Raw genomic sequence first — 26665 nt, forward strand, 5'->3', positions numbered from 1 at the left:
AAAATAAGTTTTGGAGAGGATGTGGAGAAATTAGAACGCTTGTGCACTGTTGTTGGGAATGAAAAATGGTACAGCTGCTGTGGAAGACAGTACAGCAGTTCCTCAAAAAATTGAAAACAGAATTACTATATGATCCAGCAATTCCACTTCAGGATATATACCCAAAAGAATTGGAAGGGTCTCAAAAAGGTATTTGTACACCCATGTTAAAAGCAGCATTATTTACAGTAGTTAAAATGTGGCCATTGATGGGTGAATAGATAAGGAAAATGTGGTATGTAATACAATGGAATATTATTCAGCCTATAAAAAGGAATGAAATTCTAACATGTGCTATAACATGGACGAACGTTGAAGACATTGTGCTAAGTGAAATAAGCCAGTCGCAAAAAGAAATACTGTTTGATTCCACTTGTATTAGGTACTTGGACTAGTCAGAGTCACAGCAACAGAAAGTGGAATGATGGTTGCCAGGTGATGGGGGGATTGGGGAATGGTGGGTTATTGTTAATGCGTATAGAGTCCCAGTTTTGCAAGATGAGAATAATTCTGGAGATGGATGGTGGTAATGATTGTACAACAATATGGAATGTAATTAATACCATTGAACAATACACATAAAAATGTTAAGATGGTAAATTTTATGGTATTCTACCACACACAAAAAAATCAGAAAAAGAATCCAGTTTAAGCAACCCAAAAGTGGGCAAAGGAATTGAATAGACATTTCTTCAAAGAAGGTATATTAGTCTGTTTCTGTTGCTTATAAGAGAATACCTTAAACTGAGTAATTTATAAAGAAATTTATTTCTTACAGTTTTGGAGGCTGAGCAGTTCAGAGTCCAGGGAACATATCTGGTGAGGGCCTTTTTCCTGGTGGTGACATTCCACAGCAGCTCAGGGTCCTGTGGCAACCAGGTTGTCACATGGTAAGAATGGGCTGAGCAAGAGAGCTAACCTTTTCACTTGCTCTCCTTTTAAAGCCAACGGAACCATGCCTATTACTCCATGAATGAATCAATTCATTCATGAGGGTACAGTCCTCACAATCTACCTCCTAAAGGCCCCACCTTACAATTACCCTAATAGGATTTCTCACCCTCTTAACACCGTTACAATGGAGTTTGCTTCCAGTACATGAACTTTTGAGGGACACATTTAACCCACAGCAGAAGGTATACAAATGGACAACAAGCACATGAAAAGATGCTTAACATTTTTAGTTGTTAGGGAAATACAAATCAAAAGCACAATGAGGCACCACTTTACACCCACAAGGATGGATGTAATAAAAACAAAAACAAAAACAGAAAATAACAAGTGTTATAGAGCATCTGGAGAAATTGTAACTCTTTTACATTGCTGGTAGAATGTAAAATGCTTCAGCCACTGTGGAAAACAGTTGATTATTCCTGAAAAGTTAAACAGAATTACCATATGACCCAGCAATTTTATTCCTAGATATATATATATATATCCAAAGTATTGGTGAGGATCCAGAGAAAAGGTAACTCTTATGCTTGTTGGTGGAAATGTAAATTAATACAACCATATGGAAAACAGTATGGAGGCACCTCAAAAACTAAAAATAGAGCTACCATATGATTCAGTAATCCTAGGTATATATCCAAAGGAGCTGAAGTCACTATGTCAAAGGGATATCTGCACTCCCATGTTCATTGTAGCATTATTTACAATAGCCAAGATATGGAATCAACCTAAATGCCCATCAGTGGATGAATAGAAAAAGAAACTGTGTTATATATACACAATGAAATACTATTCGGCTTTAAAAAAGGGAGAAATCCTGTTATTTGTGACAACATGGACGAATCTGGAGGACATTATGCTAAATGAAATAAGCCAGGCACAGAAATACGAATACCATATCTCACTTACATGTGTAATTTAAGAAAGTTGAATTCATGGAAGTAGAGAGTAGAATGATGGTTAACAGAGGCTGGGAATGTGGACAGAATGGGCAGTTGTTGATCAAAGTGTATAAGGTTTCACATAGACAGGTTTTGAGATCTGTTGCACAGCAGGGTGACTACAATAATAATTAATGTCACAAAAACTAAGAAGGTGAATTTCAAATATCTCATCATAAAAGATGGTAGGTAAACAAAGTGATGGGCATATTAATTAGCTTGATTTAATCATTCACATTTTATACATATATCATAACATCTCATTGTGCTCCATAAATGTATGCAATTATGATTTGTCAATCAAAACTAATAGTAATAATTTAAAAATTGAAAACGAGTACTCAGACAAGTGCATGTACACAAATTTATAGCAGCAATATAGCCATAAGGTGGAAGCAACACAAATGTCCATCACTGGATGGATGGATAAACAAATTATGGTATATACATACATTGGAATATTATTTAGCTATAAAAAGGAGTGAAATACTGATACATGCTACAACGTAGATGAACCTTGAAAACATGCGAAGTGGAAGAAACCAGACACAGAAGGCAACAAATTATATGACACTATTTATGAAATATCCAGAATATATAAATCCATAGAGACAGAAAGCAGATTGGTAGTAACAGGAGAGGAAAGTGGGGAGCAACTGCTCAACAGGTATGAGTGATAGAGTGGGGTCAAGGCTCTCTGTTTATTATTTTTATACAGAGGACTGGTTATTTCAGCAGGATTTATTGAAATCACTTTCCTTACCTCTGAATTAACGTGACTTTGGTAAAAAAATCAATAGAACATGTGTGGATCTGTTTCTGGTTTTCACTTTGTTCCCTTGATCTATTTATCTTGTCTTTCTTTAAACCAGTACCACACTGTCTTGGTTACTGTAGTGCACGTCCTTCAATCTTTTTTTTCTTTAAGATCGTTTTGGCTGTTATAAATCCTTTACATTCCCCTATAAATTTGAGAACCAGCTTGTTTGTTTCTTTACAAGACTTGCTGGAAATTTAATTGGAAACTGCTAACACTGGGATCTCTTACATTAATTACCTTAGTTAATAGAATGGTCTGAAATGCTTTTGAAAGAAAAGTGTTTTTTTTTTTTTTCTTCTTTTCTCTCCATTGTTTATATATCTAGGTAACAAGGCAAATGCAAGAACATGAGCAGGATTCTGAGCTTAGAGAACAGATGTCTGGCTATAAGAGAATGAGGCGGCAACATCAAAAGCAACTGATGACTTTGGAAAATAAGCTAAAGGCTGAGATGGATGAACACCGCCTCAGATTAGACAAAGACCTTGAAACGCAACGAAACAATTTTGCTGCAGAAATGGAGAAACTTATCAAGAAACATCAGGCTGCTATGGAAAAAGAGGTGGCTGGTTCATCATTATTGATTTGCTTATTTTAGCTTGTGACTATCTCAGAATTAACCAACATGACATTTTGACGTTAGAGTATCTGTTCCCAGGAACCAAGTAAATTGATTTGGGAAAGGGAGAAGCATTTATATAACTTGTATAAAGCTTTCTATAACTTGATGAGAGATCAATCACAAAAAAAGGTGGCTCCTGTGTGGTTTTTCTCTTGCGTGCACACACACAATTAGTGTCATTTAAAACAAACAAATCTTAAAGCTAATTATTCATTGGAGCAGTTCATCTTGTAGTCTTTGTGATAACCAAGAAATTTTGAGAATGAACAATTGATGTATTTTAATATCAAGTTAGTAGGGTCTGGGAAGTAAAAGGCATGGGATCATTTCCTGATACTTGATAGTTTTATAGCATCACAGTGGGTAATTTATTCCACTCTTCTAGGCTTTTGGTACCCTGATTATCTGAGGAGTTTGATAAATCTATCCATAGGTGATTTAGGTCTCAGAAAGTCATTCATGATTCTCTTCTCTGTGTATTTTTTGGAAGCCTTCCTTAAACTTATAGCAGCATTTTTATATCAAAGACACAGAGAGTGTTGGAGATCATAAATGATGAGAGATTTATTTTGTTTTATTAGGGGGTAGGTGGGAGGGTACACTCTATTAAGTGAGAAAAAAGGTGAAAACATTTTGACTTTGTAAGACATCAGCATTTTAAAGATGTGTTCCATCTTACAGGCTCTTTGAAGTTCAAATGATAAGGATGCTGAATAATACTTGTTAATAATTTGGTTAGGTGTTTTATTTTGGTAATGCTTCTACTGATCTTTTGTTCTTCAAAAAAGAGAGTAAACATAGTGGTATATATTAAACTGCTGCTTTGAATCTATCTGCTTAACTAATATGATTTACTTTTTAAATTTCATGTAGGCTAAAGTGATGGCCAATGAAGAGAAAAAATTTCAGCAACATATTCAGGCCCAACAGAAGAAAGAACTGAATAGCTTTTTGGAGTCTCAGAAAAGAGAATATAAACTTCGAAAAGAGCAGCTTAAGGAGGTACTTATTTTATAAAAATTTTCAAGCCATTTATCTTCTTATTAATTATATCCTATGGTAATCAACTCATAGAACCATTAGAATAAAGTTTTCTTTTCTTGTTTGTGGCCACTAAATATATATCAGTTTAAATGAAAACATTGATTATAATCAGTTACTCTTAACTGAGTTCCCTAGTTGAATAGGATCTGAAAAGAATTATTTTCTGAAAATATAAATTATTTTATTTATAATAGCTTTTCTATGTACTTAAGTAACTGACTCATTAGGAATAAAAATTAAAATAATTGAGCTGTGAAAAAAGCTACACATTTCTTACTTTAAAAATAAACCATAGGGATATATGTGAGTATCCCATCCATTCTTCAATAGCTATGAGTTGAATGAGTATCTTTTTGCTGATGGATGTTCTGGCAAACTATATTGTTTTGTGTGCATGTAATTTTCATTTATATAAATAGTATTGAGTAATATTAAAAAAATAAACCATACCCTCTTACTTTTTGCTCGGTAGATTACAGTAATTTGTTCTTACGCTAATTTTAATATAGAGTAAGGATAGAAGCATATTTGCTTATCACGTTTTCATTAATAGAGGAGAGAACATGCTGATTATTTCTTTATGGCTACATGGTTTCATAATTATTTGCCCTTTATATGCTGCTCTTTGAACTTTTAAAAGCTGATTTACTCTAACTTTGAAGAAAGCCTTAAGGCAGTTTCTGAAAGGGAATAATTATTCTGCATAGTAGCCAGGACACTATTCAGAAAAATGATATGTCTTTTCATTTATCTCCCCTCTTACAGACTGACTGACTGAAATTTCTAGTCCATGTGATTAATTAGCATGCTGTGATAAATTGATATTGATAAAATAAATGTAATTTTTTGATATTAATATTTTGTGTGTGTAGGAATTTGCCTTATAATCAGATATATGTCTTGTATACATATTGGTGGCACAAAGACTTGCTATATATCCTGCCAAGTAAGCTTCATTGGCAAAATTTTTCCAACTCTAAGGGGTGTAACCTGCAATATATTCCCATGACTATAATATAAAAGACAAACTTTGTATAGGAACCCTGAGTTTGAAAAGAATGTAAATAGGGTTCCCAGCTATAAATATCCAACAAAATGCAGTTGTACAGCTCTGTTTCACAGCGAAATGAGATTTTAGTTTTATGGGTTAGTTGGTCTAAATAGTCCTTTAGGCATATAACTTGTAGTTAAAATAATAAATTCATTTTCTTTTAGAAACCAGATATTTTGTGGGTGTTTAAGTTTATTTAGAATAATGATTCTCAGTATAGTGGAGGGACATACTAGAGTCTTGGTGAGAAGTTCCTTGGCAGAATATTTTGAAAAATATATCCAGGCGATTCTCTATGCATGTGCCCATGTTATTCTTGTCTCTTCCCATATGTACATATACACTCTTAAGTTGAGAACTACAAATTTATATGCTTTTTATTCTGTGTGTTTGAAAATCATATAAACTGAAGTTGTAAAGAATTGGTCTCTTGGGAAAGACCATAAGGTTTAGTAGTCTCTGAAAAACCATCTTATGCCAAGGGAAAATGGCTGATTTATATTCTGTACGATATTGATGCTTTTTAGGTTGAAAATATACTAATATTAATTAGCATCCTAGGGTTTGCCTCATTAAGTATATTGTCTATTTTTTCATCTTGCCCAGTATAAATACATTTTCATTAAGGTAGTTAGTGAGATGGTACTTAAAATAATATATGAAATCATTGGTTTTGATTTGTTAATTGGTTATTAATGCTGAAAATCAAGTACCGTTCATAAAAGAGGTCTTTATTCTCCTATGGCTTTGTTGATTTTCCCTTTAATTTCCAGGTCTTTTATATTGAGTCCATCCATAATTTTGCCAAAAACTTTGTATCAAGAATGTTAAAAATGAAGAGATGAGATGTTGTTTAACTATATTTTAGCCCTAATTTTAAGTCACACGTGATTTTTACATGAAAGCAATGCCTTCTGTCTTTTCTTGGGAAAGTTTTAAGGAAGAATGTGTTTTATTAAGCAATCATTGTGTGATTTGAAGCTAGGAACCATCAGAAATCTAGCTGTGCAAAGCAAAAATGTATGCATAGTTTCTGGTATACATATCTCTTTTTTTCTGTACTATTTCATGGGTAGCTCAAGAAAGGAGAAAATACCACCTATCTTGTCAAGGTCATTGCCCTGTCTGAGCATTAGAGAAGAAACACAGTTAAGGACTTTTATTTAAATTTATCAGACACCAAATAATAACATACATGTAGTTAACTTTTATATATTTTGAACTGAGTTTTTTTTGTTGCCAGGAGCTGAATGAAAACCAGAGCACCCCCAAAAAAGAAAAACAAGAGTGGCTTTCAAAGCAGAAGGAGAATATACAGCATTTCCAAGCAGAAGAAGAAGCTAACCTTCTTCGACGTCAGAGACAGTACCTAGAGCTGGAATGCCGTCGCTTCAAGAGAAGAATGTTACTTGGGCGTCATAACTTGGAACAGGACCTTGTCAGGGAGGTACGCTTGAATAACGTAAAAATTAAAATCCTTTATCAATAGAATCTTTTATGAAAAAAATATGCCACTCACAGTCCAGTCCCAAGGCGTTTGCACTTTCCTCTGCCTGAATCAGTTCTTTAGCTATTTACATGACATGCTTTCTCCCTTCTTTATGTCTCTACTCAAACGTAACCTCAGAAATGCCTTCCTTCTCCCCTCACCATCAAATCCTTTTTCCTTCTTTAAATGTTCTACTTTGCTCTTCGCTCTCTTACACACACATATACACACACGTGCACGCACACTTTTTTGGGGGGGTGGGTTCCTATTTCCCCCACTAGAATGTTGTATGAAATCACAGACTTTGTTTGGTTCTTTATATCCCCAGTATCTGACCTATAGTAGGCATTCAATAAATATTAAATAATCCATGAATAAAAGAAATGTTAACTTTAAATATGAAGAAATTAATTGGGTAATTTTTGCCTCTCTGATCTGAAATGGGTGCCATGAGGTGTGTGTTGTCATTTAATGTATTTTTATAATCATGTAATTATTGACTGGGCAAATATTGTAGAAACTCTTATTCCAGTGAAAGTAATTGGTGTCATTATCAGGATACCTGTGAGTACAGATAAATTTATTTCCAAGAGTGGATTAAAATACACTTCAAATATAGCATAATTGTACAGATTCACTAATAATTAAAGGAATTCAAATAAAAACAGTTGCAATCATTTAGATAAGAAAAATTTTAAAGATTAATAACGTCTAGTCCTAGTAGTGGCATGGGTTAATAGACAGTGTTGGCAGGAGTATAAATTGATACTGCCCTTTTGGAGCATAATGTAGCAGTAGTTTTTAAAGTTTAATATGCATATATGCTTTTACCCATCAAATCCACTTCTAAAACTATCCTACTGAAATAATAACACGATTATATGATGCAACATGCATAGATATTTATTGAAACTTTATAGGAGAAAAATGGAGGGCTGGCTGGTTAGCTCAGTTGGTTAGAGCGCAACCTTGTAATACCAAGGTCATGGGTTCATATCCCTGAACTGGCCAGCCACCAGATAGATAGATAGATAGATACCAGATAGATAGATAGATAGATAGATAGATACCAGATAGATAGATAGATAGATACCAGATAGATAGATAGATAGATAGATAGATAGATAGATAGATAGATAGATAGATAGATAGATAGATGATAGATAGATAGATAGATGATAGATAGATAGATAGATAGATAGATAGATAGATAGATAGATAGATAGATAGGAAACAGCTTAAATGTCCAAACACAGAAGAATAATTGAAAAATTATGGTATCAAAAAGCAGCAGCTTATGATGAAACTTAAAATAATCTTGATGTACTGATTTCATCTTGATATATGTGCATTACATTTTAAGTGAAGAAAGCAATTTACAAGCCTATAATATATATTGTTAAATTTTAAAAACTATATGTTTCTGTGTAATAGATGTGTCACAATAAATATGGGAAAGGTTGAGGAACATGCACCAAAGTGTTGGCCTCCAGGGAGATGTTTTGCAGAGGAGAAGGGAGCAAGTTGGACTTTTACAATATATGTGTATGTGTGTGCTTGTTGTTTTTAATCTGAAAAACAGAATTTTAAAAAAGGAATAATATTTATTGAGCACCATGTGCTATATATTATTCTGAGAATTTTCCATTTATGAACTCATTTCATCCTCATATTAAATCTATGAAATAGCTGTTTTGTCTGCATTTGAGACATGATGTAACTGAAGCACAGAGAGCTTAAATAACCCAAGGACTCACTGCTTATAAGTAGCAGAGCCGAAATTTACATTGCAGGCAGTCTAGCTATAGAGTCCATGTTTTTAAGTACACTAAACAGGATAGACTGCATGTAATAGAACTGAATAGTATACTCTGAAGAACTTCAAAGGAGGACTTAGGATCCCTCTTCAAATATAAAATTAGGAAGCAAATAAAGAACAGAAGGAAATTAACCCTCTTGAGATAGATTTGATAATGTCTTAATCTTGTGGCAATAAAATAGTGTGAATAAATAGTAAATGAATATGATAAGGAAATTTTGCTAATTGTCCATTTATAAAAATAAAAGTCATAGCACTTTAATATTTTCTATGCAGCCATTATTGAATTAGCAGGTTAATTACATCTGTTTCCTGGTTATTTCATTTCTTAGGATTTTATTTTTCTGGCATTGTACAGCAGTAAATTATACCTTTATCTTTTGTGTTATGGGATTAGGAGTTAAATAAAAGGCAGACTCAGAAGGACTTAGAGCATGCTATGCTACTGCGACAGCATGAATCCATGCAAGAACTGGAGTTCCGCCACCTCAACACAATTCAGAAGATGCGATGTGAATTGATCAGATTGCAGCATCAAACTGAGCTCACTAACCAGCTGGAATATAATAAACGAAGAGAAAGAGAACTAAGGCGAAAGCATGTCATGGAAGTTCGACAACAGCCTAAGAGTTTGAAGGTAGCTTTATCCTTAAGCTTCTTGACAAAGGGGAAAAGAGATAAAAGGCATCCTTGTAAGCAGAAAAAGACAGTTGTCTAGTCATAAAGAAATTGAGTATACTTTTTTCTCTTTTTTTTTAGTATCTTTGGTAGGTTTTAATGTGGAGGCCCTGTTGCTGCAGACCTTTGCTTATGTATTTCTCATCAAGAGTACAAAAATATGGCCAAAACTTTTAACTGTGGGAAGTGCCAGTAAATATGAATCAAGATTCTTATTTTAAATGAACCCAAATATCCAATGTTGGTATTATATTCTACATGTCAGCATGCTAACCTATTGGTTTCTGTATATTGTTCCAAGTAATACAGTTTTCTAATCTTAAAATGTGCTCTAAATGTGACTTGTACAAAATTTTAAAATATGAATGTGCATTATAGAGTAAAACATTTCTCTCTTTCTCCCGTTGTTCCTTCAGCCACCTAGTCCATCTCTCTCCACCAAAGTCGTAATAAACAATTCCAAGATATTTTCAAATTTTATAACTTGTAATAAATATTTGAAGGAGTACAATCAAATGAATCTTAAAAAACAAAAACTACCCACTATGTCAGCTGTCATCTCAGTGGTAGCACCTTAACTGATCTGTACATGTCTGCACATTTTAATTTACCTAAGTAATAGTGACTTCTTCCAGTCACCTCCAAGACTCTATATAGGGTAAGGGAAGACTTCAGTTTGAACACGTACATATGTTGACTAGGACAAGTGGGGTAGGGGTACTTTTTCTGTGGAATAGGTTGGGTCAAAACCTCCTGCCTACTCTTGTTTCTTCAGCTGCCTTCCAGGTGTTTTGTCAGTGTTAAATGAGTAGGAATACCTGTCACTTTATGTTCATCTTGCTTTCTCTTAAGTCAAACATTGAGGGATATAGTTTATTCTTGGTATAAGCATTAATCGTACTCTTATGAAGAAAAAATTTTCAAGTTCTTTTTTTCTCATTAGACAGTGATATGGAATGATTACAATTTTCTTGTCACAACCTTTTTTTTTTTTTTTTTTTTGGCAGCTGGCTTGTGTGAAGATCCAAACACTTGACCTTGGGTGTTACAAAGCTGTGTTCTAACCAACTGAGCTAACCAGCCAGTCCCTAAAATAAAAACTTTAATAAATGGAAGTTTTTACACAAAGGCAGAAGAGAATGTCTAAATTTCATTGTTCCATTTCTGTCTAGAAGCACTGGGAACAACTTTGTTAACTAAGAACAGTATTTAAGAGTAGTGCTACTGAGCCTAGCTAAACCAAGAGTTTCTCTTTTTTTTGCTAGACATTCTTTTTTCTTTTTTTTGGTGGCTGGCTGGTAGGGGCATCTGACCCATGACCTTGGTGCTACAAAAATGCACTCTGACCAACTGAGCCAACCAGCCAGCCACTACACATTTCTTGACCCTTCACAGAATAAAGGCATATAACTAGGACCTAGTGCCTCAGCTGGTGAACACAAATATGGAAACGGGGTACATTTAATGTTGTGGTACAAGGTATTGATATTCAATGCTTGTATGCCACAGATATGTACAATCATTTTTGAATTTTTTAAAAAAGTTGTAGTATGGCAGGAGGAAGCTTTTTCCTAGACAAATGTGTAAATTTGGTCATATATGCATTTGTTGCACACTGCATCAGTTTTTATATTAAGGTAAAATAATTTTAACTATAAGTTCTGGCTCATTGTAGTAAATGAATATATTCTCACTTGTAGCCTCAACCAATATACAGAATATACAATACACAGAAATATACAATATGCAGAATATACAATATTCAGAAATATACCTCATCTTATTAAAACTTTCTAAAACCTGAGTTCATAGAATACCTACCCAGTGATTAACTAGAAACTAAAGCTTTTCTGTCTCCAAACTCAAATTATTTTTATTTCAGAAATGTTTATGTAGTTTGTTATTACCCCAAGAAGAAAGTTGTCCCTTTCCTTTCCTCATAACTTTTGTTTGACCTTTGAAAGATTAGTTAGCTGGCTTTCAGTTTTTTGCTTATAGTATTAAAAGAGTAAACCATTGTAAGTATGTTTCTACCTAGTTTATTCTCTTAAGGAAATCACAGTTGTAATAACAATATTAACTATTTACTAATAGAGACTTCCAAGTCAGTCTCACGTTTTACATAAATCCCACTTTTGTGGGGTCTATACTATGTACTTGGAGTTGAGATTGTCATTAAAAGGAATTAGAGTAAAGTATTTCAGATAAAGAACAGAATAAATGTGCTTTATTTTATGCCTCAGACATCTGATAAAATATTGTCTGTCCAATAAAGTTCTCTTGTATCTATTACACTTAATTCATGAGAAGAAATGAATTTTCTGTTATAAATATACACAGTAATCAAAGCTAAGATTTTAATATTTACTCGTCACTAAATTTACTGTTGAAATAGCAAGTATTGCTTAAAGTCCTTTGATAAATCAGGTTCTTTATGTTCTGATGTTTTAAATTAGTGTTTTTGTTGTAAAAGGGCATAGAATGCAATGGTTTGGGCCAATAGCAAAGTGCAGAAGTACGTACAACCTTACAATCTGACCTTTTCTGTTTCCCTCTCCCTTTTTCCTAGTAGCCTTTATTTTTGTGTAAACAAGCAAATGCCATATGTTAAAACTTATATACATCTGTTTTTTTCTTTCCAGTCTAAAGAACTCCAAATAAAAAAGCAGTTTCAGGATACCTGCAAAATCCAAACCAGACAGTACAAAGCATTAAGAAATCACCTACTGGAGACTACACCAAAGAGTGAGCACAAAGCTGTTCTGAAACGGCTCAAAGAGGAGCAGACCCGGAAGTTAGCCATCTTGGCTGAGCAGTATGATCACAGCATTAATGAAATGCTCTCCACACAAGCCGTGAGTTTGCTTTGTTTAGGCAAAACAAATTCAGTGCCCCTTTCCTTTCACCACCTGAATGAAATCTCAACAATTAAAATACTAGTTGGAAAGGATAGCTCTCCTGCAGCTTGGGAAATAGTGGTGGTGGTCCATGTCCATATTCTTCCTGCTCTCAAGATTGCTTGGAGATGTCACGATGCATATAGAATTCTCATTGATACATTAGGCATGAGATTCTGAATAGGCTCCCTGCCAGCACAGATCCCAAAAGCGTATTGAGATTGGAGCAGCAGCTTTGGTAAGCAATGGGCAAAATGTAGTAATATATTGGGAATACACATGGTCACATTTGAATGCAAATACAAAATATTTTTCTATATAAAAGCTTTGTAAACCTCTTTTTAAAGGGCCAGATAATAAATATTTTAGGCTTTGCAGGCCAGGAGCCAAAATTGAGGGTATTATATGGGTACTTATATAATCATTTAAAATGTAACCATTTCAAAATACAAAAGCCATTCTTAGTCAGTGGACTATAAAAGCACAACAAAACAAAACAAAACAGGTAACTGCCCAGATTTGGCCTGCAGGCTATAGTTTGCTAGTCTCTCTTCTATAGTTATTTCTGCCAGGGAGGAAGAGAGTCAGAGTTTTATGTCATCTAGTCAGGTTCTAGGTTTTTCTTAAGAAAAATATGGTTATTCAAGCATCCTCCAAATAGCTTATGATAGCTTTATCTTCATAATGCCTTCATTGTTTACTGTGCCTTTCATTTTCAGAGATGTTTACTCCAAGATATGAGAGAACAATTGTGTAATCTACAAAAGAGTAGTCTGTCTTCTATCACTCCTCTTCCTTTCCATAGGTCATGAATAGATAGCTCACAGTAGGATATATCTGTTTTCTTTCTCTCTTGCTCAGCTGCGTTTGGATGAAGCACAGGAAGCAGAGTGCCAGGTTTTGAAGATGCAGCTGCAGCAGGAACTGGAGCTGTTGAATGCATATCAGAGTAAAATCAAGATGCAAGCTGAGGCACAACATGATCGAGAGCTTCGGGAGCTTGAACAGAGAGTCTCCCTCCGCAGGGCACTTTTAGAACAAAAGGTATAAGTAACAGAAGGAAGATCATTGTTTTAGTGTTTGCTTTTGTTAAAAGATTTTTATAAATATATTTTTATATTGACAGAGGTCACATTAGATTTTTTTCACAATACCATATTTTCTTAATTCCAGCTGTGGTAGTGTTTATTTTTCCTTTAAAATTATGGATTCAGTAATAAACCTTACAGTGCTGGCCAGTTATCCCATTTGGTTGGAGCATGGTGTTATAACACAAAGGTCAAGAGTTTAGATCCCCATACTGGCTGCCACCCACCCAATCAATTAATTAATAATAAACCTTGAGTTGTAAAAATCAAAGGAATATGATTAGGTTGTAACTGCTAGAGAAAGGATGTGAGGTTATATGAAGGTGGTCAGTTGAATTGTGAGAGTAGCAGCTCTAGCCCCATGTTCTTCACTTCTTTTTGTATACCTAGCTCTACCTAAGGAGGTTGGAGAAAGACTTTGAATAGTGAAGAAAAAGAACTGCAGTAATTGCCTGGGAGGGACAGGGACAAAGTATCAGGAGTATATACTTCACTCATACAGCCTTGGCCTAGAATTGTTCCACATAGGTGAAAAATCAGGCTGAAAAACGTTATTTCTAGATACATCTTTACTTTTTTATGACTTATTCTTTGTCAGATATATTAGAGAATATGAGTAGAATCTTCGTGTGTGTGTGTGTGTGTGTGTGTGTGTGTGTGTGTGTGTGTGTGTGTGTGTGTGTGTGTGTGTGTGTGTGTGTGTGTGTGTGTGTGTTTTCGGGAAAGGATGATGGACAGGTTTTGAGAGGTAAAGAGAGGAAAGGCATTTGTTCTGAGAAGTGATAGAATATCAGTTGCATCCAAGATTTAGAGCTGTGTGCCAGAATTCCTGAGTCATAAGTTCCTAGCAGCTGGTATAGTCTTAGGTTCATTGGGTATTGTTAGTTAATACTTGCCTAATGATCCTCCTAAATTATTGTTTCTGGACCATATGCCTGTATGTTTTCCTTTATTTCCTGTATTTGTAGTGATAAAAATAGAATGCCTTATTAAATTTAAAAAGATTTCTTTTTTAAAACCACCTAAATAAGATGTTACTATTTCTCTAGCACAACCGTCTTTATTACTGGCTTCTTTCAGAGATACGTACTTGCCTCTAGAAATTATTTCAATTATGTTTCTTGTTCAAAATGGGAAGGATAAAAAAACAGAAAATTTTGAAAAATCTTGTTTGTCCCATGGACAGATTTCCTACATCTGATTCCAACTTTTATATATAAAATTCGATTTAAGGCTGATTAGTTAGCTCACTTGGTTGGAGCAAGGTGCTGATAACATCAAGGTCAAGGGTTTGAATCCCCATATTGGCCAACTACCTCCAAAAAAACAAAACAAAAATTCAGTCTAAAGTTCTGTCTCTTAATGTTTCAAAATTGTCACAAAAAGGAAAACTCCCTATAGTATTTCAGGAATAGTGTTGTGAGAGAAATATTGGTACTATTAAGTTATGATTGTAATTTTAGCTCCACCTGGTGGTTAAGAGTTAAACAGTACTAATTAGCATTTTAGATATAGTCTTATTTCAATATGTGAACCAAAGCCTACGTGTTATACAAAGCCTAGTAAAATGCAGGCATAAAAGTACTCTGGCAAAGACAGGACTATGTATGACTGCAAAGTAGGACAAGAATGGAAGATGACCAAATAGGCCTGCTAGAGAGAACAAACACACAATTTCACAACCCAAGTGCTTCTCTGCACATATATAACCAATCAAATTCCAAGATTTGAATAGGTTTTGAATGTTTTCTGAACAAATCAACTGCTTACCTCTTTGCCTATAAATCTCTCAAATTTCCCTTCTGCTAAACTTGGAAATAAAGCATCTATTTTATATAAAAAAAAACATGGAAATATTATTGGAAAGACCGAATAGTTTGGGGAAAGACCATTCATTCAGTCTTGACTTTATTTCTCTACTTGCTAAACTGTCATAGTTGGTCATTTCAACCTCATACAAGGTTATTCATCTCCAACCTTCTGACAACACAATTGCTGTAGACACTATCAGTGCTCTGACCAGATTCCCTGGTCTCCTTTATTGTTTCTGTGTGCCCATCCCCTAACTTCTGCACACTCAGCTCCTAACCCAACTCTCCAGCCCCCTTGTTCAGAGAACTACCCTTGGGCTATAGGGGATGTGTAAGCAAGATGTATTGAGAGCCAGAAGTGGGATGGGGGAGAGTTGATGTCCTACCTCTCTCCCTGCAGGGCAGAAGGCAGCCAACCCCTAAGTAGTAGAGGAGTACGAAAGCCCAGATTACTTGATCTGAGGCAGAAGGGAAAAAAATGCAGGCATAAAAGCAATACTTATTGGTAAAGGTGCAGTGGCACTCTTATACATTGCTGATTTATCTTGGAAAGCAATTTGGAGCTGTATATTGAGTGTTGGAAATGTTAACTATTTAAAACTTAAAGAATTTATTCTAATGAAAAGAAATAAAAAATGTAGGAAAAACAATACATATAAATATGTTAATGACAACATATTTTATAATAGTTTAAAACAACCTAATCATCTAAAATAGAGGTATAATTAAGTAAATATGGCCGAGCCACTGATAAAATCTTATTCAGCCATTTAAATAATGGCTGCAAAAACAGTACTAATATGGAAAAATGCTTATGGTAAGTTGAATAAAATAGAAAAGACAAATAATACTTAAAATAAATTGAAGTAATGTTCATCGTAGCTATATTAATACGGTAGATTGTTTTTCTTTTTTCTAATGTGGCTTATATTACTTTGATAATGGAAAAATGCGTAAGATTGTTTAGTATATTAAGGAATAAAAGACAATAGGATGATAAATCTATAGCACTTTGAGTGTTACTTGTTTTTTTAGGAGTAATGTTTACATTTCACATGAAGCGCATGACTATAAGGCAGTCTGGGGTCAATTAGCAATCACCAAGAGCATATACTCTTTGTACAAAAACTTTAAAAAAAAAATTAATTAGTTAATTTATTTGTTTGTTTTTGGCAGCTAGCCAGCACACGGATCAAACCCTGGATGTTGGTGTTACCAGCACAGTGCTCTAACTGGCCAGCCCTATTTTTTTAATAGTACATTTTATAGAGTACAGTTTGTTTCAGTACATGCATATATTGTATAATGATCCAACCAGAATAGTTAGTATATCTATCACCTAAACATTTATCATTTCTTTGTTATTATAACATTCAAGATCCTCTTTTCTGGCAATCTTGAAATATACAATAAATATTATTAGCTGTAGTCACCCTAGAACACCAGAACTTATACTTCCTTTCTAACTATAACTTTGTAACTTTGTACCCATTTACCAACCTTTCCCCATTTTCCCTCCCCCCCTCCCCTTTGCTACCTCTGGTAACCACTATTCTACTCTCTATTTCTTGTTTTTTCTTCTTTTTCTTAATTGACCCATGGATAATTGTATATATTGTGATATTTGGATACATTTATACCGTGTGTAATGATCATATTTACCACATCCATCACCTTGAACATTTTTCACCTCTTTATACTGGGAAGATTCAAAATCCTCTCAATTAGCTACTTGAAGTTATACAGTAATTTTTTATTGACTGTAGTCTCCCTATATTGCTATAAAGTGCTAGATCATATTCTTCCTGTCTACCATTTTGCATTCATTGACCAGTGTCTCTCTACTCCTCTCTTCTCTCTCCTAACAAGCATCTAGTAACAACTTTTCTATTTCTACTTCTGTGAGATCAATTTTTTTTAGTTTCCATATATGGGTGAGTTTCTCTTTCTGTGCCTGGCTTATTTCACTTAACATAATTTTCTCCCAGCTTATCCATGTTGTTGCAAAAGGCAGAATTTCATTTTTTTTATGGCTGAGTAGTATTGCATTGTGTATATATACCACATTTCTTTATGCATTCATCTGTTGATGGACTTTTAGGTTGATTCCAGATCTTAGCTATTGTCGATAGAACTGCAATAAACATGGGAGTGCAGGTATCCCTTTGACATGTTGATTTTCTTTCCTTTGGATATATACTCAGTAGTGGGATTGCTGTATAGTTTGGTAGTCATGTCAGTGGTTCTTTGAGAATCCACTGACTGTTTTCCATAATGGCTATACTAATCTATATTCCCACTAACAATATATGAGACTTCCCCTTTCTTCATATCATTGCCAGCATTTGTTTCTTGTTTTTTTGATAGCCATTCTGACTGGGGTGAGATTATACCTCTTTATGGTTTTGATTGCATTTCTCTAATGATTAGTGATACCAAGCATTTTTTCATATACCTATTGGTTGTTTATATGTCTTCTTTCAAGAAATGTCTATTCAGCTCCTCTGCCAATTTTTAAATTGGATTATTTGCTTTTGTTTATTTGCTACTGGGTTGTTTGAGTCCCTTGAATATTCTGGATATTAATCCTTTATCACATGCATGGTTTGCAAATATTTTCTCCCATTCTGCATGTTGTCTCTTCACTATGTTGTTTCCTTTACTGTTCAAAAGCTTTTTAGTTTGATATAATCCAAATTGTTTATTTTTGCTTTTGTTGCCTGTTCTTTTGAGGCAACAAACCTTTGCCTCAAAACCTTTGCCCGGTCCTGTGTCCTGAAACATTTCCCCTGTGTTTTCTTTTAGAAGTTTTATAGTTTTGGGTCTCACATTTAAGTCTTTAATCCATTTCAAGTTGATTTTTGTATATGGTGAAAGATAGGAGTCTAGTTTAATTCTTCTGCATATGGATCTCCAGTTTTCTCAGAATCATTTACTGAACAGACTGTCCTTTCTCCAGTGTATATTTTTGGCTCCTTTGTCGAAAGTCAGTTAGCTGTAAGTACATGGATATATTTCTGGATTCTCTATTTTGTTCCATTGGTCCATGTGTCTGTTTTTGTGCCAGTACCATGCTGTTTGATTACTGTAGCTTTGTAGCATAATTTGAAGTCAGGGAGCATGATGCCTCCCATTTTCTTTTTGCTCAGGATTGCGTTGGCTATTCGGGATCTTATGTTGTTCCATATAAATTTGTGGATTGTTTTTTGTATTTCTGTGAAGTATGTCATTGGTAGTTTGATGGGGATTGCATTGAATCTGTAGATTGATTTGGGTACTGTGGTCATTTTGACAATATTGATTCTTTCAATCCATGAACATGGGATGTCTTCCATTTTTTTGTCTTTAATTCTTTAATCAGTTTTAATAGTTTTCCTTGTAGAGATCTTTCACTGCCCGGGTTAAATTTATTTCTAGGTTTTTAAAAAATTTTTTTTGCTCTTGTAGATAAGGTTTTTTAAAATTTTATTTCTTGTTCTGCTAGTTTGTTGTTGGCGTATAGAAATGGTACTAATTTTTGTACCTCAAACAAAATTCAATATGTATCCTCCAACTTTACTGAATTTGGATCCTCCAACTTTACTGAATTTATTTAACAGATCTAGGGACATTTTGACTTCTTCCTTTCCAATTTGGATGCCCTTTATTTCTTTCTTTTGCCTAATTGCTCTGGCTAGGACTTCTAGTACTATGTTGAATAACGGTGGTGAGAATGGGCATCCTTGTCTTGTTCCAGTTCTTAGGGGGAAAGCTTTCAGCTTTTCCTCGTTCAGTATGATGCTAATTATCTGTGGGTTTGTCGTATATAGCCTTTATTGTATTAAGATACTTTCCTTCTATATCTAATTGGTTGAGAATTTTTTATCATGAAGGAATATTGAATTTTATCATATGCTGTTTCTACATCTATTGAGATGATATTATTGGTTTTTTTCTTTCATTCTGTTGACATGATATATCATGTTTCTTGATTTGCATACCATCCTTGCATCCCTGGGGTAAATCCCATTTGGTTGTGGTGTATAATCTTTTTAATGTGTTGTTGGATTTGGTTTGCTAGTATTTTATTGAACATTTTTACATCTGTGCTCATCAGGGATATTGACCCGTAGTTTTCCTTTTTTGTTCTGCCCTTGCCTGATTTTGGTATCAGGGTAATGCTGGCCTCATAGTATGTGTTTGGAAGATTCCACCTACTTCAGTATTTTGAAATAGTTTAAGACGTATTGGTGTTAGTTCTTCTTTAAATGTTTGGTAGAATTCAGCAGTGAAGCCACCTGGTCCTGGGCTTTTCTTTGTTGGGAGACTTTTTATTACTGATTCAATCTTGCTACTTGTTATTGGTCTATTCAGGTTTTCTATTTCTTCTTGGTTCAGTCTTGGCAGATCATAGCTGTCCAAGAATTTTTATCTCTTCTAGGTATTCAAATTTATTGGCATATAGTTATTCATAGTAGTCTCTAATGATCCTTCGTATCTTGGTGGTCTCAGATCTAAGGTCTCCTTTTGCAGTTCTTATTTTATTCTGGTCTTTTCTCATTTTTTCTTGGTTAGGCTAGCTAATGGTTTGTCGATTTTGTATACCTTTTCACAAAACCAACTTTTTGTTTGATCTCTTATATTGTAGTTTTAGTCTCAATTTCATTTATTTCTGTTCTGATTTTTATTATTTCTTCTTCTCTACCCATTTTGGTTTTGGTTTGTTTTTGCTTTTCTAGTTCCTTGAGATGAGATGCATTGTTAGGTTGTTTGTTTGAAATCTTTCTTTCTTTCTTTCTTTTTTTTTTTTTTTTTGATGTAGGCATTTATTGCTGTAAATTTTCCTCTTAATACTGCCTTGGCTATGTCCCATAGGTTTTGGTATGTTGTGTTTCTGTCTTCATTTGTTTGAAGAAATTTTTTGATTTCTTTCTTAATCACTTCTGTGACCCATTGGTTGTTCAGGAGCATGTTGCTTAATTTTCATGTATTTGTGTAGTTTCAAAAGTTCCTCTTATTTTTGATTTCTAGTTTTATTCCATTATGATCAGAAAAAATTACTTGATATGATTTTGATTTTTTTGAACTTCTTGAGACCTGTTTTGTGGCCTAACACATGGTCAGTCCTGGGGAATGTTCCATGTGCTGATGAAAAAAATGTGTATTCTGTAGCTGTTGAATGAAATGCTCTGCATCTATTGAGATGATCACGTAGGTTTTTTTCTTTCATTCTGTTGATGTGATGTATCATGTTTCTTGATTTGCATACCATCCTTGCATCACTAAGTCCATCTGGTCTATGGTGCCATTTAAATCTGATGTTGATTTTGTGTTTCAGTGATCTGTCTATTGCTGAGAGTGGGGTATTAAAGCCGCCAACTCTTATTGTGTTGGTGTCTATCTCTCCCTTTAGAGCTGATAATATTTGCTTTATATATCTGGGTGCTCCAGTGTTGGGTGCATGTATGTTTATAATTGTTGTATCCTCTTGCTGTATTGATCCCATTATCATTATATAATGCCCTTCCTCATCTCTTGGTACAGATTCTGATTTAAAGTCTATTTTATCTGATGTAAGTATGGCTACTCCTGCTTCCTTTTGTTTTCATTTCTTTTTCCATCCCTTCACTTTCAGTCTGTGTATGTCTTTGTAGGTAAGTTGTGTTTCCTTAAGTAGCATATGGATGGGTTTTTTTTTTTTTTTTTTTTTATCCATTCAGCTAGTCTATTTCTTTTAATTGGGGCATATAATCCATTTACATTCAAGGTCACTATTGGTAATGTGAAGACCTATTCCTATCATTTTGTTGGTTTTCTGATTGTTTTGTGTGTCCTTTGTTTCTTCTGCTTTTATTGTTTATCCTTGCAATTTGGTGTTTTTCTGCATTGAAGGTTGAATCCTTTCTCTTTCTAATTTGTATATCTACTCTACCAGTAAGTTTTATATTTTCAGGTGTTTTCATGATGGTTGTTATCATTCTTTCTCTTCTAGGTGCTGGACTCTCCCAAGCATTTCTTGTAAGGCTGGTATGGTAGTGGTGAATTTTCCTAATTTTTGCTTGTCTAAAAAGACTTTATTTCTTCTTCATTTCTTTTTTTTCCTTTTTTTTTTGTCTTTAGAAAAATCTTGTAGCTTCCCTACTGTTAGATATCACAGGTTGGGTAGGTGAGACAAGAGGGACAGTGAGGGTTGGGAATGGGCTGTGGAACTGAGGGCTGGAGGGGAGGACCATGGGCCAGGGCCCTGGTGCCTCAGACCACACTCCACCCACCCTGAAGTGCCAAATCTGTAGGGATCTCTCAGGAGCCAGGTGGGGGTGGGCCTGGAGAGTCCTCGGATAGGAGACAGCTGGGACCCCCAGGTGACAGAGGCCTCAGGTGCCCCAGACCTGTGGCAAATGGCAAGAGGCAGGTAGGCGAAAGGCATGGCAAGGTGGCTGGCAGTGCTGTGGCTCATCTGGTGGGAGGGGCACAGGGACCAGGCAGAGCTGATCAGGCCATTGTAGCCATCTCTTCAGGCTCTTCCTGCTGTCTCTGGGGCCATACCACTTTTCAGCAGTTTTCTCTGTTGCCAACATCTGGGTGTTCTGTCCTTCATATTTAAGGAATCCTTGCTGGTGGCACTGCTGTAACTACTACTGGAGTAGCTAATTTTGAGTTGTATTTTGATAAGATCAAAGCTGTGGTGTTCTTTGTAGAAGGAATTCCAAACCAGAAGTGCAGTATGTAGGTGCCAAGAAGGGAATTCATCTACTTGGCATAGTTTCTGAGGCTGGGAAGTCCACAGTCCAGGAAACACGTCAGGTGAAGTGACTCTATGGCAATGCAGGGTGTCACATGGCAAGAATCCCAGGGCAGAGAAAGAGAGCTATTTCTTCTTCATTTCTGAAAGAGAGCTTTGCTGGATATAATATTCTTGGCTGGCAGTTTTTTTCTTTTAGTACTTGGAATATATCATCCCATTCTCTCCTGGCATATAGGGTTGCTGCTGAGAAGGCTGCTGTTAGTCTAATGAAGATTCCTTTTTAGGTGACTTGACGTTTTTCTTTTGCTTTTTTAAACAATTCTGTCTTTGTCTTTAACTTTGGATAGTTTGACTACAATGTGTCTTGAATCTATTAAGAGACCTTTGAGCTTCCTGGATTTTGAATGTTTGTATCTTTCCCAAGACTAGGGAAGTTTTCAACTATTTTTTCATTACACATGATTGCAGTATCTTTTTTGTTTTCTTCTCCATCTGGAATACTCATTATTCGAATATTTGTTTGCTTAATAGTATCCTATAGATCTTGTAGGTTTTGTTCATTCTTTTCTTTTTTTGTCTTCCTATGTTATTTCCAAACAGCTGTCTTCAAGATCAGAAATTCTTTTTTCTGCTTGATCTACTCTGTTGTTAAGACTCTCAGATGTACTTCATTTGATGAATTCAATTCCAAAATTTGTTCGATTTTTTCTTTTCAATGATACCTATCTCTTCGTTGAATTTCTCATATCATGAACCGTTTTTCTGATTTCATTGAATTGTTTGTATCTCAGTTTCCTTAAAATTTTAAATTTGAATTCCTTTTCCAGCAAGCTAGCAATTTCTGATTCTTTGGGATCAGTTACTGGAGCATTGTTATGTTTCTTTGGTGTCACATTACCTTGTTATTTCATGTTTCTTGTTTCCCTGGGTTGATCTCTGTGCATCTGGTAGAACAGTCACCTCTTTGAAGTTTGTATAGTGGCTTGCATAGGGAAAGACTTTTACCCACCAATGTGTCTTAGGGTGTCCATTGGGTACAGTACAATGGCTTTGTTCTGGATGGGTGCAGGAGTGTAGACTCTGTGTAGTTTCTTCAGCTGTATTTCACTTCCACTATGTCTGTGAGTGAATCAGCAGCTTATGCTTGAGAAGTTTGTGGTGGCAGTGGCATAGCTTTGCCAAGGAAGGATTTGCTGGGCTGTTACACAGTTCAAGGGTGTGTCCATGCATCCTGTGGTTCAATCGTCTTGAGAGCTGGCTCTCTGGGGATGGAGTTGCTGGATTGATTCTCAGGCTGAGGGTGTGGGTGTATGGTGTGTCAGGGTCTCTGGGACTGATTTGTCACTCAATTCCCTGGAGTGGCATGGTCACCATGCTTCTTCTCTGACCAGAGGGGGGACCACCAGGGGTAAGTCAGCCACATTATTTCTCACTTGGGTATGTGTGTGTGCGATGGCTCAAAAACTCAAAAGTGGGTCTTCCAGGGGCATGACCGTTGGGGTGTCTCTCTGAGCCAGGGCTATAGGCACTCTTTGGTTCAGCTGTCTTGGTACGGGTCTGCCAGTGTCCTATCCAGTGTGCCACTTCTTAGGGCCAGGTGATAGGTCATGCTTCTGTCAGAGGTTCAGGAGCAGATCTGCCAAGGGCAGGGCTGCTGAGCTGCTTCTTGGGCAGTGTATGAGTCTTCAAGGTGGGACAGCAAAGAGAGAGTCCTTCCAGCAGCTTCGTGAGTGGTGGGCAAGATCAGGAAGTGGGCTCGATGAGAGGAGGCCTGGCCAGTTACTTCTTGGGCTGTGTGTGTGAGGCTGCAAGGAAGACCTGCAGAGAGGGGGCCCAGCCAGCCGCCACTTGGGTGGTGAGTAAGGCCTTTAGGAGGGGTTGCAGAGAGGAGGCCTGGCCAGCTGCTTCTTAGGCATTGGCAAGACCACTGGGTGGGACTGTTGAGAGTGAGACTGCCTGGCCACTTCTCCATGATGGTGCAGATGCACTTTATTTCCACCTACCTGACAGTGTGTTTGTTAGGGTAGTGACCCGTGAGCTGTTTTCCAGGTTGGAGGCTCAGGTGCACAGAACTTAGCTTGGAGGGCTTTAAGAAATAAGTATTAATGTAACCTATTACAAATCCTAAGTTTTGATTTTTATTTAGTTGAAAAATGTCCACAGTTTTTTACATGACAAAACTTAGCAGCAAATAAAATTGAAGCAATGCTTACTGAGTAAAATGTTGGTATGGGCTGGCTCAGCTGGTTAGAGCACGGTGTTGATAACACCAAAGTCAAGGATTCGGATCCCCACGCCAGCTAGCTCTGCCCGCCCCCCAAAATAAGTAAATAAAACATTGATAAACATGTGTGTGTTTAATTTTTTTTATCATGAGTTCTCTTCAGATATTATGCAGGGAATTCAGATCAGTTACATGCACCATTCCCATCATGTATTATATCCCTTGAATTAAAATAAATATTTTTAGTGAATGAGGTTAAGTTTTTACATATAAAATATTTAAAAGAAAAATTTTAAGTTCTTGGGCCGAGCCCGTGGCGCACTTGGTAGAGTGCTACGCTGGGAGCGCGGCGACGCTCCCACCGCGGGTTTGGATCCTATATAGGACTGACCGGTGCACTCACTGGCTGAGTGCCGGTCACGAAAAAACGACAAAAAAAAAAAAAAAAAAAAATTTAAGTTCTTGAATCCTTGGAGATATGTAAATGAATTGGGTATTTTACATATTGATATTAAAATAGCAGGAAAATTATTTTGCAAATACACAATTTTTTTAAACTTGGCAAATACAGAGAAGCATAAATAGATATTAAAATTTGTGTTTAAGCCTGATCAGTTAGCTCAGTTGGTTATAGCACAGTGTTATAACACCAAGGTCAAGGGTTCGGATCTCCTTACCAGCCAGGCACCCCCCCCAAAAAAAAAAGAAAGAAAGAAAGAAAGAAAATTGGTGTTTAATCTGACTACTCGGAAATCACCACAGTCAGCAATTTGGTGTCTTTCCCTTACCAGAATAATTCATGTTTAATCTAAGGCCTCCTTCAACCTTCATATGAAATGCTTCTCTAAAACTCTTTTATAACGCTTTAATACTTTGGACAATAATTTTCAAACTCTCCTTAGTCCAGTCCATTCTGACCTGTTTGTAATTCCCCAAACACTTCTTATTTTATCATTCCTCCATGCCTTTGCACATGTTCACTGTGCTTAAAAACCCCTTGCATCCCCTTGCATTCCTCCTTCAGAATCCAGTCTTCTATATTATGTCCTTTGAGAAGACTTCTTTGCCTCACTCTCCCTCTCCAATAGAGTGAGTCACTCCATCCTTTTATATTTCTGCTATACCTTTTAAAACTGTTATTACATCTTACCACATTCTATTGCAATTTTTTATTTGTATGTGCTTCCCATGCTTCTTTTTTGGAGGGCATGTGTGGCTAATCTATTTGTCTGTTTCTACACCAATATTTATCTTATTAGGTAAGATTATGGTATGGCTGATATCTGATGAAGCTGGTTTCCCCTTACCTGTTTTCTTTTTCCAGTAACTTTTTTCTAATGGATTTAGCAGCCATTGATGATGATTGCTTGATTTCTTATTTCAGTAAAGGACCTTTGCTTTTAAGAACTTGACTTTACACATTTAAAAAATATAAATGATACTGGTTTCTACAGTATATCTCTTGAGTTTTAAATGTACATCTATAAAATAGCCACTTCAAGGCTGAGTATGAGTAATTATTGCTTTCTCAGTTTATAGATTTTTAAAAACTAAATTGGCTTTTTGTTTCCTTCCCCCAACCCCCAAACCCCAACAGATTGAAGAAGAGATGTTGGCTTTGCAGAATGAACGTACAGAACGAATACGAAGCCTGCTGGAGCGTCAAGCCAGAGAAATTGAAGCTTTTGACTCTGAAAGTATGAGACTAGGTTTTAGTAACATGGTCCTTTCTAATCTCTCCCCTGAGGCATTCAGCCACAGCTACCCGGGAGCTTCTGGTTGGTCTCACAATCCTACTGGGGGTCCTGGACCTCACTGGGGTCATCCCATGGGTGGCCCCCCACAAGCTTGGGGCCATCCAATGCAAGGTGGACCTCAGCCGTGGGGTCACCCTTCAGGGCCAATGCAAGGGGTACCTCGAGGTAGCAGTATGGGAGTCCGTAACAGCCCCCAGGCTCTGAGGCGGACAGCTTCTGGGGGACGGACGGAGCAGGGCATGAGCAGAAGCACGAGTGTCACTTCACAAATATCCAATGGGTCACACATGTCTTATACATAACTTAATAATTGAGAGTGGCAATTCTGCTGGAGCTGTCTGCCAAAAGAAACTGCCTACAGACATCGTCACAGCAGCCTCCTCACTTGGGTACTACAGTGTGGAAGCTGAGTGCATATGGTATATTTTATTCATTTTTGTAAAGCGTTCTGTTTTGTGTTTACTAATTGGGATGTCATAGTATTTGGCTGCCGGGTTTTGTTTTTAAAAAAAAAAAAAAACTTTTGGGGAAATTTTGAAAGGGGGAGTTGATGTTTTAAAAAGTGTGTGTGTGTGTGTGTGTGTGTGTGTGTATATACACACATATATCTCATGCATGTGGTAAAAAGAAATTGGCTAGATAAGGGGGTATTTTCTGAATACTGCAAAAATAAAATGCAGCAAAGTGGCTTGAGTCGTCGCTTTTGGGTG

The 26665-nt window shown here is 36.0% G+C and overlaps 1 protein-coding gene across 1 annotated transcript in view; it reads left to right on the plus strand.

The window, feature by feature from the left end:
* Window positions 1-26643, plus strand: part of TAOK1 (TAO kinase 1) — a 150542-nt gene extending 123899 nt beyond the window's left edge. The window contains exons 14-20 of the mRNA XM_063111080.1: window positions 3077-3313; window positions 4247-4375; window positions 6712-6915; window positions 9174-9413; window positions 12097-12309; window positions 13213-13395; window positions 25796-26643. Coding sequence (XP_062967150.1) covers window positions 3077-3313; window positions 4247-4375; window positions 6712-6915; window positions 9174-9413; window positions 12097-12309; window positions 13213-13395; window positions 25796-26257 — 1668 coding nt within the window. The 3' untranslated portion in view covers window positions 26258-26643. The remainder of the gene's footprint in view (window positions 1-3076; window positions 3314-4246; window positions 4376-6711; window positions 6916-9173; window positions 9414-12096; window positions 12310-13212; window positions 13396-25795) is intronic.
* The last annotated feature ends 22 nt before the right edge of the window (window positions 26644-26665 follow it).

Source organism: Cynocephalus volans, chromosome 10, assembly GCF_027409185.1.
Source record: "Cynocephalus volans isolate mCynVol1 chromosome 10, mCynVol1.pri, whole genome shotgun sequence".
Lineage (NCBI taxonomy): Eukaryota > Metazoa > Chordata > Mammalia > Dermoptera > Cynocephalidae > Cynocephalus > Cynocephalus volans.